We start from the raw sequence: 18,986 nt of genomic DNA, 5'->3' as shown, positions 1-18,986 counted from the left end.
TTGTCAATCTGTAGTTTCCAGATTTCCTCTTGCGCCTTAACCTGGGCTCACCTTTATTGGAAGAGCCGTCTAATAAACATTAGAACTAACTCTTTCCTGGAGCTCCGTCTGTAACTTTCTGAGCCTCCTCAGAGTGGCCTTTTGCAGGGTGGCCCCTTCCGAAGGCTTCGCTCAGATGATGGAAGCTGTTGTGCGGGGGGATCCTCCAGAGCAACGAAAGGGATTCCTCCTGTGAGATATAGGTGTCCAGAAATGAAGCTGGTCAGTGTGCCTGAGCCTGAAGGATTTCGGGAGATGTTAAAAAAAGAGGGCGGCAGAATGGCCAGCCTGGTGCGCAGAGCATGAAGCACGGCAAAGGTAGTCTGAGACAAAGTGTCAGAACTCAATGCCAGACCAGGACGAAGGTGTAAATAAGTACCTGGGTCTGAGGGGGAAAATGACAAAGTGCAGAATGTATGATGAAAATACTGCTGAGTGGTAAACAATGTATCTGCATGTGAATGAACATTGTAAACATTGTAAAAGTTGTAAAGTTGTGGGATTCCTGAATATGCTATGTACGTCGGACTAGGAGGTGTGTCGGTGTATGGAGTCCTCCTTCCACAGCATGACAGGAGCAACAAGGAAGCAGGTGGATCTATCTGACAGGTCAGGTCAGAGTAACCTTGTCAGCGAGCCGGTTCTGGCTGGACAAGGAAGAAGGGAAAGTACCTGCTGGAGTCAGCAAGTATATGGACTGCCTTGATTGGCTGATGTACATATATAAGGACTGCATTGCCTGTATGTAGTTCTCTCACTCGAGAGGTGGATGCTGGCGGAGCACTTTGTCGCTCAGATCTCTGTTTGTCACCGCACTAGTAGCTTTGCATATATTCTGTAAATACACTGTTTTAATACTAGGTGCTGGTGTGTGGTTCACCTTCCTTCCGGAGCTTACTATTGTACAGTTCTCTATTCCTCACTCTGCACGCACACACACCGATAGAGGCTGCTGGCAGAAAGGAAGTATTTGCGGGGGGTGGGGGGATTCTGCCTCATGGCCGGAGGGGAGGGTTTGGGAGGCAGCCGAGTCCCAGGGATTTGGGGGGGGATCTCTCTGAATTCCCCCCCCCCCAGCTGTCCAAGAGATTCCTCTGGCAGAATCCTGATCAAGACACCACATCAGGGGCAGGATGCAAATGGGGGGGGGGGGCACTCCCTGGAACTTCCACCTGCAGAGCCCCACTGAGCAGCCCTGGACCTTCCCCGCAACCCCTGAGCTGTCTTCCCGGAGCCACAGCCCCCCCCCCCCGCAGCCCCTCCCGGAAAGAAGGAACCTTCTCGTCTGGAAGCCCCCAAGGCACTCGGCACCAAAGGGAGGAGCCTGACCCCAGATCTGATTCTCCGGCCCCCGAGGCTGGCCTTGCCCCCCCCCCCCAAGTCTCCTGGGAGAAGGGAGGGAAGAGAGAATATTGCGGGGGGGAGGGGGTTGCTGTGGAGTCCCCCCCTCTTCTGCAACCTCTGGCTTTCGGGAGGTCCCCCCTCCCCTCCCTGGCCTGAAGCGTCCTGGTGGGGCCCAGGGCTGCCAACTTTGGGCGGGGGATTCCTGTAGTCTTTGGGGGTGGAGCCAGGCCTGGGGAGGGTGTGGTTTGGTAAAGGGCTTGGGAGGGCACAATTCCCAGAGCCCCCCTTCCGGAGACCGAGATTCAGGGGGCAGCCGAGGGGGTCTGGCTGAAGCAGCAGGACAAAGGCTGGAGCCGGGGGGACCCTGAAGACCCCAGAGCTGGATCCCGGCCTGGCAGCACCTGGGACAAAACCTCGTCGCTCTCAGAGGTGCCCCCGGACTGACAGGCGCCGTTTCCCCCGCGGGAACTGAGAGAGGAAACTGTGGGAGGCCCCAGGCCTCGCCTGGAGGCTGGCAACCCCAGGACCTCGTTGTGAAAGGCAGGGGGTTGTTGGGGGGGCTGTTCTGAGGTTTCCCTCCCTCTGGCCTGGCGGAGGCCTCTGGCTGGGGGACTTGCAGGCTGCCTTCGGGGCTTGGGGCTAAGGAAAAGGTCCATGCAGGGAGATCCAGGTGGGCAGCTGTGCTGGTCTGAAGCAGCAGGAAGGACTCCAGGAGCACATCGAAGATCAACAAAGAGGAGCATTGGATTCTGACTTTGTACCACTTTGCACTCTTAACCATGCCCCGTCCGGCGAAGTGCGCATGCCCTGGAAAGCTTCCGTCCTGAATCCAACTTTGTTGGTCTTAAAGGTGGAACTGCACTCGTTTGAGTCGGGATGTGACTCCGCCAAGCTGTGTGGGCCAATGGCAGGCCCCGAGAGGGTTGGCGTCATCAGTTGCTGGGTAGAAGAACCGTTGCCTCCAGGCTGGGCGTTTCTCCTTCTCTTCTCCCTCCCGACCTCCTGTCCCTCTGTCAATCCTGGGGGTGGGGAGGGGGGGGGGAGAAGCCTCCTGGGCGGGGGACTGTGCACCCCGCCCCCTTCCTGGCCGGGGCCTTGCAAAGCCTCTTGCCTTCGGGGCTCTGGATGCCTTCCAGGCTTTCCTTTCTCTAACGTCGCTCCCCGCCCGCAAGTGAGGCTGGCCAGCACAGAAGAGGGAAGGTTCGGAGCTTCGGATTGAGGGTTGATTCTTTCCATTTCTCTCCCGCCCTCCCCGCCAGAGAGGCCCAGGGAGTCTCACCGCTAACAAGAATAAAGCAACATCAATATAAGAAAACATTAAGTTAAAAATAATGATCAGGAGCTAATTACAATACAGTTGGAGAAATAAATAAATAAATAAATAAATAGGTGGCATTGGAATAGTATTAATAGATGTCCTTCACATCTAGAGTCTTGGGCAGGTGATGGTATAGCACAGGGGTGGCAAAACTGTGGCTCAGGAGACACTTGTGGCTCTTTCACACATAGTGTGTAGCTCTCAAAGCCCCCGCCCCCCATTGCTGACTTGGAGAAGGCCCTGAGTCACTTGTTGGGAAGGGCGGGATATAAATCTTAAAATAAATAAATAAATAAATCACTTTGCCAAGCCAGACAGTAGCTCGGAGAACACATTTAAAGTCAGTTTCTTTCCACCTCTCCCTCCCCAAATCAATCTATCTATCTATCTATCTATCTATCTATCTATCTATCTATCTATCTATCTATCTATCTATCTATCTATCTATCTATCTATCTATCTATCTATCTACCTACCTACCTACCTACCTACCTACCTACCTATCTTCCATCTATCATCTTCCATCTATCTTCCATCTCTCTATCATTTCTTTCTTTCTTTCTTTCTTTCTTTCTTTCTTTCTTTCTTTCTTTCTTTCTTTCTTTCTTTCTTTCTTTCTTTCTTTCTTTCTTTCTTTCTTTCTTTCTTTCTTTCTTTCTTTCTTTCTTTCTTTCTTTCTTTCTTTCTTTCTTTCTTTCTTTCTTTCTCTCTCCCCAGAGCCGGATTAACAAGTAGGCAAACCAGGCACTTGCTTATGGGCCCCCATGCCTTTAGGGGCCCCGGTGCCAGCTCCCCCCCCAGTTCCCCTCCCCCGCGGCTAGTTTTCCTCTTCCTCCGTCGGCCCCTTCCCTCAGCTTGCCTGCCTCGCCTCCTCCACATTGCTTCGCCCTTCGTCCGCCCACCCCCTCCCTCCCTGTCACTTCTTTCGTTGTTGCTTTGCTGTTTGTCCGCTTCCCTCTTCATCTGACCCCTCGGTTCCTTCTTGGTCTGCCTGCCCCACCTCCTCCCCACCTGCCGGCCCAGCCCCAAGGAAACCCACCTCTGGAGCGAGAAAACCGCTTCTGCATTCGCTGGGCTTCCAAGGCACTTTTGGCCAAGTCAGGCGGGGTGGGAAGGGAAGCCTTTGCAAAACTCCCTCTGGGCTCTGGTTGAGTGGTGGGCAGCGGGCACAGGACATTCCCCCCCTCAAGAAGAAATCCAAAGTGCTGCCAGCTGCAGCAGGGGACGTGAGCGGTGGGGCCGGTGCTCCAACTCAGAGATAATTTGCGAGGGGCGCCCCGAGATTTAAACTGCCTAGGGGCCTCCATGGGGTTTAATCTGGGCCTGTTCCTCCCTCCCTCCCTCCTTTCCTCCCTCCCTCTGGCATTCATGTCTTGTGGCTCTCAGACGTCTGACGTTCATTCTATGTGGCTTTTGCATGAAGCAAGTTTGGCCACCCCAGCTATAGCAGGTAGGAGGTTACAATTTCAGCGAGTTCCCATAATAGTTCACAACCGAAGGCCGGATGGAATGGCTGGTCCTGCAGGCTTTGGGAAAGTGGGCAAGGTCCCGCCAAGCTCTGACATCCTCTGGAGGTTGGTCCCACCAGAAGGGGGCAGCAGCAGAGAAGGCTCTGTCACCTCTCGTGTTAAGCCTTGCCTCCCTCAGCCAGAATATGATAAGAGATGTTGAGATCCCGATTGAAGTCCCCTCTGGGGAGCATGTGGGGAGAGGCGGTCCCTGAGGTAGACAGTTGCCCGGCCATAGAGGCCTTTAAAGGCAAAACCCTGCCCTGGCAGCACCTTGCAGCGGATCCGGGACGGGCAGACAGCCAGTGCAGCGCCCGCAGGCCAGGCTGTCTGTGCTCCCGCAGGGAGAGCCCCGATAGCAGCCCGGCTGCCCCATTCTGCCGCTGCAGTCTCCGGATGCGGGACGGGGGCAGCCCCATGTAGGGGCCTGACAGTAGTCCAGACCGGAGGGGACTGCAGCGCGGATCTCAGTTGCCAGGCGGGGGTGCTCGAGCGAGGGAACCAGCTGCCTTCCCCGCCTAAGCCTGTGTGGGTGGCGGGGGGCACTCCTTTCTTTGCGGCCCCCCAAGACAGAGGAAGGATCGCAGAGGAGCAAGCAGCCCCCTGGGAGAGCAGCGGGGGGAGGGAGGAGCAGCCCCCCCCCCCAATATCTTAAGTTCCCCTCTGGGACTTTCTCCCCCCCCCCCTCGTGTTTGCTAAACTTCGCCTTTGTTCCGCCTGCTTTTCCCGAAGGGCCCCGAAGACCCCGCCCCTTCAGACGTTGCCCCCTCCGCAGACGGCGCCCTCCAGTTTCATCTCTCCTCTTAATGTTTCTGGGTTGAGCAGGATAAACGTTTGTTCTACAGAAAACCATTTAACACCTTGAATTTCACCCCCGCCCCCTGTACTTTGGAAGCCCCTCCCCATTTGTTTGCGGAGCCATCAGGGGAGGGGGCTGTCTCGACTGAGCTGAGCCTCCCCGAGAGAAAGGGGGACCCCCAGAATAGCCGCTCTCCTCTGCAGTCTTTGGAAGCTTTGGACAAAAAACTATCTTCTCAAACAGGACTAGCTGTGGCTGCTTCTGCCCGGAGACTGATGACGCGGCCACAGAGGGAATGCTCATTGGTGCTCCTTTGTAGCTGGGCCGCCCCCCCCCCCAGGACTGAGGGGCAAAAGGCCCCCCTCCCTCCTGCAGGGGACAGACAAAGTTTGCACCCAAGGCTGCAAGGGGGGTTTCCGTGGGGCAACCATGGGGCGCGGCCTGATCCTGCTGGGGATGCTGCTGGTGGCGCTGGGGCCACCCCTGGGGGTCCTCGGATCAGAGAGGAGACTCCGCACGCCCCGTAAGCAGCAGAGCGCTCTTTTCGGGGGGGGAGAATGTGGGGGGCTTGGAGAGACTGCTGGGGGGGCCCTGGTCCGTGGAGGGGGAGGGAAAATGAGCCCCCCCTAAGTGGATCAGGGGGGCTTGGAGAGATGGGCCCCTCCCCCTCACCATGGGAGGGAGGACCCTCTTTCTGGCCTCCCTGCTCCACTTATGGGGGGCTCCACTTTTGGGACAGGGGGCTGCAGAGTCCTCCCTCTTGCCCTGGCAGGGACTGGATTCACTTCATCCCCCGCCCCCTGTCCCTTTTTCCCCAGAGGGGACCCCAGCTGGCCTTTCCTTGCTCTCCTCCGTGTTCTCCTCCCTCTGAAACAGACCCTTAGCCGGACACAAATGAATCCTGTCTGCTCAGAGGGGCAGCGGCTCTCCAGGGTCTCAGGCGGGGGTCTTTCCCGTCACCCCCCTCCGGATCTTTGGAGCTGGAGATGCCAAGCAGATGATGATGATGAGACGTTTTTTATGCCCTGCTTGTTTCTGCCTTCGCCTTCCCTTCCTCTCCCCACGACAGGCAGCTTTTGAGGAGGGGGGGGGTGCTGAGAGAGTCCTGAGAGAACTGGGACTGGCCCAAGGCAAGGGTTTTGTAAGGGAAGATCTTGCCTCACTAACCTGTTACATTTCTTTGAGGGGGTGAACAAACATGTGGACAAAGGGGACCCAATAGATGTTGTTTACCTTGACTTCCGGAAAGCTTTTGATAAAGTTCCTCATCAAAGGCTCCTTAGTAAGCTCGAGAGTCATGGAGTAAAAGGACAGGTCCTCTTGTGGAACAAGAACTGGCTATTTAATAGGAAACGGACAGTGAGTATAAATGGGCAGTCTTCGCAGTGGAGGACGGTAAGCAGTGGAGTGCCGCAGGGCTCGGTACTGGGTCCCATGCTCTTTAACTTGTTCATTAATGATTTGGAGTTGGGAGTAAGCAGTGAAGTGGCCAAGTTTGCAGATGACATTAAATGGTTCAGGGTGGTGAGAACCAGAGCGGATTGTGAGGCACTCCAAAGGGATCTTTTGAGGCTGGGTGAGTGGGCGTCAACATGGCAGATGAGGTTCAATGTGGCCAAGTGCAAAGTAATGCACATTGGGGCCAAGAATCCCAGCTACAAATACAAGTTGATGGGGTGTGAACTGGCAGAGACTGACCAAGAGAGAGATCTTGGGGTCGTGGTAGATAACTCACTGAAAATGTCAAGACAGTGTGCGTTTGCAATAAAAAAGGCCAACGTGATGCTGGGAATTATTTGGAAGGGAATTGAAAAGAAATCAGCCAGTTTCATAATTGTTGTTCAGTTGCAAAGTTGAGTCGGACTCTTTGCGACCCCATGGACAAAGTCATGCCAGGCCCTCCGGTCTTCCACCATCCTCCAAAGTCTGCTCAAATTCATGTTTGTTACATCAGTAACACTGTCCAGCCATCTCATCTTTTGCCGTCCCCTTCTTCAGGATCTTCTCCAGGGAGTGCTCCCTGTATAAATCGATGGTGCAGTCTCATTTGTAATACTATGTACAATTTTGGTCACCACACCTCAAAAAGGATATTATAGCATTGAAAAAAGTGCAGAAAAGGGCAACTAGAATAATTGGAACACTTTCCCTATGAACAAAGGTTAAAACGCTTGGGGCTCTTTAGCTTGGAGAAATGTCAACTGTGGGGTGACATGATAGAGGTTTACAAGATAATGCATGGGATGGAGAACGTATAGAAAGAAGTTCTTTTCTCCCTTTCTCACAATACAAGAACTGGTGAGCATTCAATGAAATTGCTGAGCAGACAGGTTAGAGCGCATAAAAGGAACTACTTCTTCACCCAAAGGGTGCTTAGCATGTGGAATTCACTGCCACAGGAGGTGGTGGCGGCTGCAAGCATAGCCAGCTTCAAGAGGGGATTGGATAAAAATATGGAGTAGAGGTCCATCAGCGGCCATTAGCCACAGTATATTATTGGAACTGTCTGGGGCAGTGATGCTCTGTATTTTTGGTGCTGGGGCGGGGAGGAGTGAAAGTGCTTCTAGACCCACTTGTGAACCTCCTCATGGCATTTCGGTTTTTTTAGGCCACTATGTGACACAGAGTGTTTGACTGGATGGGCCATTGGCCTGATCCAACAGTGCTTCTCTTATATTCTTATGTGTCACGGAGTGTTGGACTGGAGGGGTCATTGGCCTGATCCAACAGGGCTTCTCTTTTGTTCTTATGTGACACAGTGTTGGACTGGAGGGGCCATTGGCCTGATCCAACATGGCTTCTCTTATGTTCTTATGTGACACAGAGTGTTGGACTGGAGGGGCCACTGGCCTGATCCAACATGGCTTCTCTTTTGTTCTTATGTGACACAGAGTGTTGGACTGGAGGGGCCATTGGCCTGATCCAACATGGCTTCTCTTATGCTCTTATGTGACACAGAGTGTTGGACTGGAGGGGCCACTGGCCTGATCCAACATGGCTTCTCTTTTGTTCTTATGTGACACAGAGTGTTGGACTGGAGGGGCCTCTGGCTTGATCCAACATGGCTTCTCTTATGTTCTTCTGTGACACAGAGTGTTGGACTGGAGGGGCCACTGGCCTGATCCAACATGGCTTCTCTTTTGTTCTTATGTGACACAGAGTGTTGGACTGGAGGGGCCATTGGCCTGATCCAACATGGCTTCTCTTAAGTTCTTATGTGACACAGAGTGTTGGACTGGAGGGGCCACTGGCCTGATCCAACATGGCTTCTCTTTTGTTCTTATGTGACACAGAGTGTTGGACTGGAGGGGCCTCTGGCTTGATCCAACATGGCTTCTCTTATGTTCTTCTGTGACACAGAGTGTTGGACTGGAGGGGCCATCGGCCTGATCCAACATGGCTTCTCTTTTGTTCTTATGTGACACAGAGTGTTGGACTGGAGGGGCCTCTGGCTTGATCCAACATGGCTTCTCTTATGTTCTTCTGTGACACAGAGTGTTGGACTGGAGGGGCCATTGGCCTGATCCAACATGGCTTCTCTTAAGTTCTTATGTGACACAGAGTGTTGGACTGGAGGGGCCACTGGCCTGATCCAACATGGCTTCTCTTTTGTTCTTATGTGACACAGAGTGTTGGACTGGAGGGGCCATCGGCCTTATCCAACATGGCTTCTCTTTTGTTCTTATGTGACACAGAGTGTTGGACTGGAGGGGCCTCTGGCTTGATCCAACATAGCTTCTCTTATGTTCTTCTGTGACACAGAGTGTTGGACTGGAGGGGCCTCTGGCTTGATCCAACATGGCTTCTCTTATGTTCTTCTGTGACACAGAGTGTTGGACTGGAGGGGCCTCTGGCTTGATCCAACAGGGCTTCTCTTATGTTCTTCTGTGACACAGAGTGTTGGACTGGAGGGGCCTCTGGCTTGATCCAACAGGGCTTCTCCTATGTTCTTATGTGACACAGAGTGTTGGACTGGGTGGGCCATTGGCCTGATCCAACAGGGCTTCTCTTAGGTTCTTATGTGACACAGAGTGTTGGACTGGAGGGGCCATTGGCCTGATCCAACATGGCTTCTCTTATGCTCTTATGTGACACAGAGTGTTGGACTGGAGGGGCCACTGGCCTGATCCAACAGGGCTTCTCTTATGTTCTTATGTGACACAGAGTGTTGGACTGGAGGGGCCATCGGCCTGATCCAACATGGCTTCTCTTTTGTTCTTATGTGACACAGAGGGTTGAACTGGAGGGGCCACTGGCAGCCTGGGTGGGGGGAGCTGCTCCTCACCGGGCCCTGCTTCCGCCCCCCTGTCTCCGCAGCCACCCATTTCCTGTACCAGCAGAAGTGCGAGTGCAGCTTCGCCAACGGGACCGGAGGGGAGGTGTGCTACCTGGAGAGGTACTTCTATGGCCGGCAGGAGTTTGTGCGCTTCGACAGCCGCCGCGGCTGGTTCGAGGCCGTCACCGAGCTGGGCGAGCCCATCACCCAAAACTGGAACAGCCAGAAGGACTTGATGGACTACGAGCGGGCCCAGGTGAACACCCTCTGCCGCTACAACTACGGGGTGATGGAGACAGGGCAGATGGTGGGCAGGACAGGTGAGTGGAGAGGAGGGGGGGAGGAGGGAGGGGGCGGGTCTCCAGAGGGAGGGGCGGAGCGCCCTGTCCCTCCTTCCTCTGCCCCTCCTTGAGGGGGTCCCCGCTAGGGGAGTCTGGGGGGGAGAGAAGGGCCAGGTGGGGGAGGAGAAGGAGGAGGAGGCCCCCCCTTGGGGCAGGAGGAACTGGAGGGGGGACACTCTCGGTCATCACCTCCTCTTGCCACCCAAGGCCAGGAGGTGGGCAGGGAAAGCTTCGTGGGGTGGGGATGGAGAAGAGGCCCCAGACCCCTGCAGGAGCCTCCGGATTGATTCTGGACACCCCCCCCCCCATCAGACATCTGGGTCTCAGGGGGGCAGGAGAGAGTCCCCCAGGCTGGGGGGTCCCAAGGCCCCAGAGAACCAAGGGATTGTGTCCCTCCTTGTGGGTCTCCTCCATCATCATCTCTGTCATTCCCTAGTGTTTTAAGTTCTTTGAAATTGATCTATTTAAAAAAAAATCTCTCTCTGGGAGCTTTTAAGGCTAAGCTTTAAATTGAATCCAGTGAGACCAGACCGAGCCTGAAGGACTCGGAATATATTCCTGATCTTTCTGCCGGAGCTGCTGAGGGTCTTGCCGGGGAGGAGAGAGCAGAAGGAGGCAGCAACATGGCGACAGAAGAAGCCCCCCCAATCGCAGGATGAGATTTTTACCTCACTCTTTAATAAAATGGAGCAGAAGCTGATGGGCAACATGACAGCTCTTATTTGCTACTTTCACAGCAACTGACTGTATTAAAAACATCAATACAAACCGTTACACAAAAAGCGGACTCAGCATATGAAATAAGCACCAACTTACAAAATGGCTACCAGGCTCTTAAATCAGAAAATGAACGCTTACAGTCCAGAGTCTTAGCCTTGGAAACCTCTTCACATAAAACTCGCATTAAATTCCAGGACTTCGATGAATCTTTGGCCCCAATCTCGGAACTCTCTACATTTCTAACACGGTGGCTTACTCGTGAGTTGGAGTAATGTCGACTGCGGGGTGACATGATAGAGGTTTACAAGATAATGCATGGGATGGAGAAAGTAGAGAAAGAAGTACTTTTCTCCCTTTCTCACAATACAAGAACTCATGGGCACTCGATGAAATTGCTGAGCAGACAGGTTAAAACGGATAAAAGGAAGTACTTCTTCACCCAAAGGGTGATTAACATGTGGAATTCACTGCCACAGGAGGTGGCGGCGGCCACAAGCATAGCCACCTTCAAGAGGGGGTTAGATAAAAATATGGAGCAGAGGGCCATCAGTGGCTATTAGCCACAGTGTGTGTGTGTGTGTGTGTGTGTGTGTGTGTATATAATTTGGCCGCTGTGAGACACAGAATGTTGGACTGGATGGGCCATTGGCCTGATCTAACATGGCTTCTCTTATGTTCTTATGTAATTCTTTCATTTACTTAATTTATATAGATAGATAGATTTATATGTGCATTAATTTTTAATTAATTATTTATTTTATCCTTTTGATTCTTCATTTATTGTTTCTAGTATTATTATTATTAGTGTTATTATTATCTTATACTGTCTTTTTGTATTCCTGCTTTGCCCATGTTGCCTGCTATTGCCTTTTATAGCAGCCTTACAACGAATTCCTCAAGACACTCAGTCCCAGTGTGAATATGTCTCATTCTTTGAAGATAACAACTCTGAATGTTAATAGTCTTCACAACCCAATCAAACGAAAGCGGATTTTAACAACAAACTTCATGCTGATATTGTATTTCTTCAGGAGACACACCTGCATTCAAGCTCTTCTCCCCTTTTAAAAACATCGTGGATTCAACAACAATTTCAAGCCAATGGATCATCTAAATCCAGAGGAGTTTCAATTTTGCTCTCAAAAAATGTTCAGTTTCAACACAAAGCAGTTAAAAAGAATCCACTTGGCTGGTACCTCTTCGTTAAAGGACTTTTGGGTGACAATGGGTATGCTCCAAATGATAATCAGGTAAGATTTATTGACAACATTTTCACATCTCTGCAATCCTTTCAGGAAGGTGAAATAATTCTTGGGGGAGACTTAAATCTGATTGTTGACTATGGGCTTGATAGATCTACTACACCAAACCAAGGGAACAAGAAATCTCTGCTCACACATTTGTCAGTACTTCTGGAAGAAGCTCATCCTTTAGATGTTTGGAGGCATTTATACCCATCAGAAAAAAATTAGACCTACTACTCACCGAGACATTGTGTATACACTCGGATTGACTACATCAACACTTCAAAAACTTTGGCTTGTAAAATAACGGAAGCTGATATTGGTAACATAATGTGGTCCGATCATACATGGGTATCTTGTATGATGTTTACAGATAATGATTCTTCTCAGGAAAGGTCATGGTCTCTTGATAAATCACTACTTTACTCAACATACTATACAAATGAATTGGAATTAAATCTCAAACAATTTATCTCGGAAAATGCTAAAGAAGATACTACATCGGCTTTATGTTGGGATGCACTTAAAGTGGTTCTGCGTGGAAAATCTATCTAATTGTCATCTCACCTTAAAAGACAAAAGCAAATAGTGCTCACAGATCTTAAAGACAAAATCAAACAACTGGAAGATCTTCATAAAAGTAGGGGAAGTAAAAAGATGTATAGAGAATTATTGAATACCCACAAATTTTTAGAATCAATTGAATGCTCTCAAATTAGTAAGAATTTGCTTTATATAAAACAGAAAACATGGAGTCACTCTCAAATCCCTAAGACTCTTATCATGTAGAGTGAAGGAAAAGCAAGCTTCTAGAACGATTACTTCACTTCGAGTTCCAATGGCAAGATTCATACTAAGTCACAAGAAATTGCAAAGGCCTTTGCTGATTATTATCGCATGTTCTATACTTCTAAAAACCCTACTTCACATATAGACGAATATCTTAAACAGGTACCACATCTACCAAGAACATTGTATGGACTTAAATAGGCCAGTTGACTCACAGGAAATTCTATGTACAATTAAAACGCTGAAGAATAATAAAACAGCAGGGCCTGATGGTTTCCCTTCAGAATTCTATAAGAAATTTGCCTTACTCCTGGCTGCTCCATTAGCAGACGCTTGCAATGAAATACTGACATCAGGAAGAATGCCAACATCATGGAATGAAGCATGGATGGTGGTGATACCTAAACCAGGGAGAGATGCTACAACTCCTGCTTCCTATCATCCTATTTCCCTCCTAAATCAGGACTATAACATTTCTACTTGCCTCATAACCAAACGACTGTCTACCTTCATTACTCACTATGTTAAGCCTGATCAAACTGGTTTTATGCCTGGGAGAGACCTCGCTTCCAACATATTTAATACCATAAATATAATCTCATCTTGTACTCGGGACGGCCCAGAAACATTGTTACTTTCATTAGATATTGAGAAAGCGTTTGATTCATTGGAAACTAAATGTCTACTTTACCTTTTACAAAATATGAACTTTGGGGATAATTTTGTACATGTGGTGGACACCACATATGCTAATCTTTCTGCATATGTCAGAGTGAATGGAACATTATCTAACAAATTTATTCTACAATGAGGTACACGTCAGGGATGTCCGTTGTCGCCTATTCTCTTTGCAATAGCATTAGAACCATTAGCAAACGTGATCCGAAATAACAACAACATCCAGGGAGTTCCCCTGCAAAATCATGAATTTAAAGTTAGTATGTTTGCTGATGACATGCTTTTGTACATCACAGAACCAGAAACATCTTTACTGCATCTTCAAGAAGTTCTTGCAGAATTTAGCTCTATTGCAGGTTTGAAAGTGAACACCTCAGTCTGCAATTTTACCTCTTACCTTATCAGATGATAGAATAAACTCTATGAAAACCCTTTTTGCTTATAAATGGTCAAAATCATAACTGCCCTACCTAGGGATTCAACTCCCCTCCCCGTCTAGTGATTTGCTGGTTAATTATTTGAAGAAAATTCAAGATATCCAGTCGGATCTTAGAAAACAGAACAAATTATCCTTCAATTGGCATGATCGCTTCTACTTGATAAAAATCTTTTGTGGTACCAAAGCTCCAATTTCTTTTTTTGAACTCTTCCAATTTATATCCCAAACAAACTTTTGACTGTCTGGCAAAGCATACTTAATCAGTTTTTATGGAAGCACAAAAGACCACGTAATGCTTTCAATAACTTAAGACTACACACCTCTCAAGGAGGTCTAAAGTATCCTGACATCACTTTGTATTACAGAACTGCATTGCTGACAACAATGGTTAAGTTGCTGAGGAATGTGGAGTATGCTGACTAGACAAAGACCATTCCTGAGCTCCCTCACATTATGAACATTAAGGAGGTTTTTTGGAAGAAACCATCATCTCGTCCACAAGCGATACGTAATAACTTAATACTGTCAATTTTATTTAAATCTTGGGACTCTCTCAAAGGCAAGTTATTACCAAACATCCAGATTTTCCTCCTTTTTACAAGAAGATTGGTTCCTTCCCGGTTGTGACCCCCATATCCTCTCAGTCTGGAGGAAAGCTAAAATCACTCATCTAGTAGACATATCTTCAAAACAAGGCCTTCTTCCTAAGCTACTTCTGGAACGAAAATTACAAGCAGATGTTCCCTGGTTTTTCTATCTTCAGCTTCGGCATATGACTACTCAACTTAAACTAAATGCAGTATTGCAATCTCCACAAACAGACTTTGAAAAGCTGCTCGATAGTAAGGAAACGAATTATTGTGGTCTTACATCGCAAATATATGCAATACTTCATAATCTAAACTCTTACCTTATCTGGCATTCTATGCTTGTCAGTTCATCTTCACGACACATGAAGCTAAGTTGTTAACCCGCTGGTATCTTAGTCCCAAACAACTGGCTAAATTTTCAGCATTTAACTTTATGTTGGAAAGGGTGTAGAGACACTGGATCTTTCGCACATTGTTGGTGGCAACGTCCATTTATTGCGGCTTTCTGGAACACAGTTCTTGAACACATTGCTAAAATGACTGGTTATAGAATCCCATTTCAGCCTCTGATACTTTTTCTCCAGCACTGGCAAGATACAACAGTTCCTACAATCAGAAGCTCATTAATTGATAGCTTAATAATGGCAGCAAAAACATCAATAGCTTCTCTCTGGAAATCCAACACAACACCTTCAATCTCGTTATGGTTCACAAAAATATGGGGTCAATTAATTATGGAAAAAAATCACAGACCAAATAGCCCAATCGGACATTTATCCTAAATCTACTTCTTTTGAAGAAAAATGGTTCCCATTTATGGAGTATATTTCAACTCATGATATCCTACCAGGCAACTCAACTTATAGACAAATTCTTTCACTCTGAATTTTGAATAGGATTTGTTATTCATTTTATTTATATCTTACTTACTTTTTAATGATTTTTATGTTATTCTTAGTTCACTTTCTTTCTTATTTCATATTTCTTATCATCATCATTATCATCAGATATGGGGTGCAGTCAGACAGTACCTTAGAATCAGTTTTTGAAAAATATTTTGTGTATTATTTTGGTTACATGAAGTAGTCTTACTCTTGATGATAGCGATATGTTGAATTTTCTAGCCGTATTTTACAGGATTTATCGTGCTTATATGCACAGTAATTTCTGTAATATACGAAAATGCTTCTTCGTATATTTATTCTGTATTCTCAAAATAGTTAATAATAAAATCTTTGAAAAGTTAAAAAAAAATCGAGCCCGAAGTCTCCCTAGAAGCTACAATGACTAAACGGAGGCTCTCGTACTTTGGTCTCAAAGTCTGGGTCCAGTGGGGCACCTCAAAGGCCAACAAAGTTTAATTCAAGCTATAAGCTTCCCTGTGTGTGCACTCTTCCTCAGATACAGTGAAAGAGGATTTCCTCACGCCCTGCATGGAAGGGCCACTCAGAGCCAGGATTCATACATCAAGCTGAGGCTTTATGAAGGCGATTGGATGGCAGCAAATTAGCACACAAATGCAAAAGCTGACAAACAGATGAGCGAACATCACTTGAGTCCAACGGCACACCCAAAGCCAACCAAGCTCAACCCTGGGTACAAGCAAGGACAGAGAAACTCTGCACATGTAGATGTGCATTTCTTCAAACACATTTGAAACAGATTTCCGCAAATATTGCATACAAGTGTGGAGGGGCTGGCTGCCGGGAAGAACTACTTAGAGTCAAGTTGCATAAGCCCTTCAGAGGAGGGGGGGGTCTGAGAGAAGTGTAAACTGGGATGAAATCAACAGACAGGAATTTCTACATCTTTACGGCTAAAGAACTTTAGAAGGGATGGTGTCTCGTCTCTAAAAGTTAGACAAAGAGGGGGAGAGGCCCTAAAATGCAGGACAGCCAATACTTTGATTTCCAGGCAGTCACAACACTTAATTCCAGTTGATTTAACTAAGACCTCAAACAAACCTTGGCGGGTTTTTTCATTAAGTAGCAGCCTGGTTATGGTCGATACAAGTCACTTCCTGTTGACTGACAAAAAACAGTTAACGATATGATTACTGAAGTGTTTCTAACTTGCTAAACTCTACAAGAGGGTCCTCCATTTCCAAGTAAATCCATGATCTTTTGTGAAGACAATGCAGGTGACAGGGGAGGGGGTTATGGGGGGCTGTAAACAATAAGGCAGCTTCTGGCCTTTTGGCATCACTCAGCAAGGCCCTCTTTCTCAGACGGAGAGCTGCCTCCCCATCTTTGTTGGAAGAGACATTGGAATCCAAGGAACATCCTGTCTTTGGGAGTTGCAAAAAACTTTGGAAGGACCATTCTGAAAGACCGTCCTGGGAGAAGAAGGCTGGGCCTCTGGTACCACACAGCAGTTTGTGGATCCAAACCTGCTTCTTCCCCGTCTGACATGCTAACAACTGTATTCTGCTGAAGAGGAAATCTGTTGGCAGCTACTAGCCATGGTAGTGAATTGAAAACCTCCATGTGCAGAGATGGTCTACTCTGAGCTCCAGAGGCTGTGGAGAACCAAGGGGAGAAGAAGACCTCCTTCTTGGGAGCTTCCCAAAGGCCAGACGTGACCTTCCAGCAGGAGCCGAAGGAGGATTTAGGGAGTTTTCCAAGGTATTTCCAGAGATCTCTTCAGCAGGAGCAGCAAGGCCAAGGTCTCCGCTGTTGAAAAGCATTTCCAGAGAGTTCAGACTGACCCAGCAGGTGCTTCTGTGGGAGTCTTCAGGTGGATTCTTATCCCAGGCTGGGTGGGGGTCTGATCCTGCAAAGCAACTCCTAGTGTTTTGGGAAGCAAGAAGGAACTGTAGGAAGCTGAGAGAGATGCATTTGAGTCTCTCTTCGTTCAGGGACCAGAATATGAGTTAGTGGATCCTTGACTATTGTGGTAGTGGGAGAGGTCAAGAGATTGTGGCTTTAGAAATACATCAGCTGCAGATGTGAGAAAGTCCTCCTCTTCTCCATCTGTTGGTGTTCTTCTGGTTCTCCTCCATCTCTGAAATTCTCCCTTCTTTTCCCCTCACTTCCAGTTGAGCCCCTGGTGAAGATCTCCCCCACCAAGGGAGACCCCCTGGCCCACCACACCCTCCTGATCTGCACCGCGGCAGGATATTATCCCCCCGGGATTGACATCAAGTGGCTGAAGAACGGGCAGGAGCAGACCCAGGGGGTGGGATACGATGATGAGGTCCAGAACGCAGACTGGACCTACCAGTACCAGGTGATGCTGGAGATGGTGCCTCAGCGGGGAGACGTCTACGCCTGCCAGGTGGAGCACAAAAGTGTGAAGGAACCCATCTCCGTGCAGTGGGGTAAGAGAATCAGGGGCTCCCCTCTTCTCCCCTCTCCCTTGAAGGGAGTTCCAAGGACTTGTGTCAAGCGACTCCCCCACTTCTCAAGGACTCCCCTCTTCCACAGCACCTCAAAAGAAAATAGCATTGGAAAAGTGCAGAATAGGGCAAGCAAAATGTTTCAGGGGATGAAACACTTTCCCCATGAGGAAAGGTTAAAGAGGTCGGGGCTCTTTAGCTTGCAGAAACGTCGACTGAGGAGTGACATGATAAAGGTTGAGAATATTATTAAGGAGACACAGAAAGTAGAAAAAGATCCTTCCCCCCTTTCTCACACTACAAGAACTAGTGGAGTCCCAATGAAATTAACGAGATTTGGAACAGATCAAAGGAAGTACTTCTTCAACCAAAGAGTCATTAACCCACGGAATTCAGTGTTGCAGGAAGTGGTGGGGGCTACAAGCACAGAGAGCTTTAAGAGGGGATTGGATAAACATATGGAGCAGAGGTCCACCAGTGGCTATTAGGTCTAGATGGAGCACTCTGTCTGGGACAGAAATGCTGTCTTCTTGATGCTGGCGTAGGGGGGGCAAGAGTGGGAGGGCTTCTGGAGTTCTGGCCCTGCTGGTGGACCTCTTGAGGGCCCCTGGTGATTGGCCACTGTGTGGCACAGAGTGTTGGACTGAATGGGATTTGGTCTGATCCAATAATGGTTTCCCTGATGTTCTTCTTATGTCCTCAGCCCCTCCCTAGGGTGGGATGAAGCCCATGCCAGGGTGAAGCGCAGGGACCCCATAGCGGTGTCAGGGTGCCCATCCAAGACCACTCCTATTGGCTGCCGAATGTTTTCAGAAAGTGGGGTGGGGTTGAAGCTTCAAGGGAATGTTGTTTCCGTGGCAGCTCCCCCCCTCCCAGGCTGGGTTTGATTCCTTCTCACTCTTTCCCCCGTGTGTGTTTTTAAAAAGGGGCCTGATTCTCCCTGTGAAATCTGAGGGCTGAAAGGCCGAATCTGGCCCTGATCCGCCTTCTCACAGTGGGTCCCTCCTTCTCTCCCCACAGAGCCACAGACGTCGGACTCTGCCAAGAGCAAGGTGTGGACGGGGGCCGTGGGGGCCGTCCTGGGGCTGGTCTTTGTGGCCGTGGGGCTTTATCTGTACCTGAAGAGCAGGAAAGGTGAGGGGCTGGAGGGGAGGGTGGGGGGTGGGCCTCTATCTCCCCTTCTGCTCTGGGATCTGCCCATCCTTGGCCTGAGTTGAGAGGGAGAAATGAGGGGACCAAAAGGAAAAGCTTTAGCAAATGAGCAGTTAAACTGTGGAATTCTCTGCCACTGACATAGCGATGTCTTGTGAGCACAGATGGCTTTTGAACAGAGGGTGAGACCACAGCCACAGTGGCTCAAAGGAACCTCCATCTCCAGAGGCAGCAGACTTCTGATGTCCAATGCCGGCAGTCAGGGTCTCTCTCCCCACTCTGGTGGTCCTCTGAAGCCCCTGGTTGGCCCCTGTGTGAGGCGGGAGGCTAGACTAGAGGGACCCTCCCTGGTCTGATCCAGCAGGGCTCTTCTGATGTTCTTATGAAGGCCTCAGCCTCTCTCTCCCTGTTG

The 18,986-nt window shown here is 49.1% G+C and overlaps 1 protein-coding gene across 1 annotated transcript; it reads left to right on the top strand.

Annotated features, from left to right (window-relative positions):
- Nucleotides 1-5,437: 5,437 nt before the first annotated feature.
- Nucleotides 5,438-18,576, top strand: LOC132565788 (DLA class II histocompatibility antigen, DR-1 beta chain-like; the record flags this gene model as incomplete). The annotated part of the gene is made up of 4 exons (XM_060230512.1): nt 5,438-5,531; nt 9,326-9,604; nt 17,123-17,404; nt 18,443-18,576. Coding segments are annotated over exons 1-4 (789 nt in total), but the record flags the coding sequence as incomplete, so codon positions are not given.
- Between the last annotated feature and the right edge of the window lie 410 nt (nt 18,577-18,986).

This window comes from Heteronotia binoei, unplaced genomic scaffold (assembly GCF_032191835.1).
Source record: "Heteronotia binoei isolate CCM8104 ecotype False Entrance Well unplaced genomic scaffold, APGP_CSIRO_Hbin_v1 ptg001684l, whole genome shotgun sequence".
Lineage (NCBI taxonomy): Eukaryota > Metazoa > Chordata > Lepidosauria > Squamata > Gekkonidae > Heteronotia > Heteronotia binoei.
This window is presented reverse-complemented; position numbering and strand designations above follow the sequence as displayed.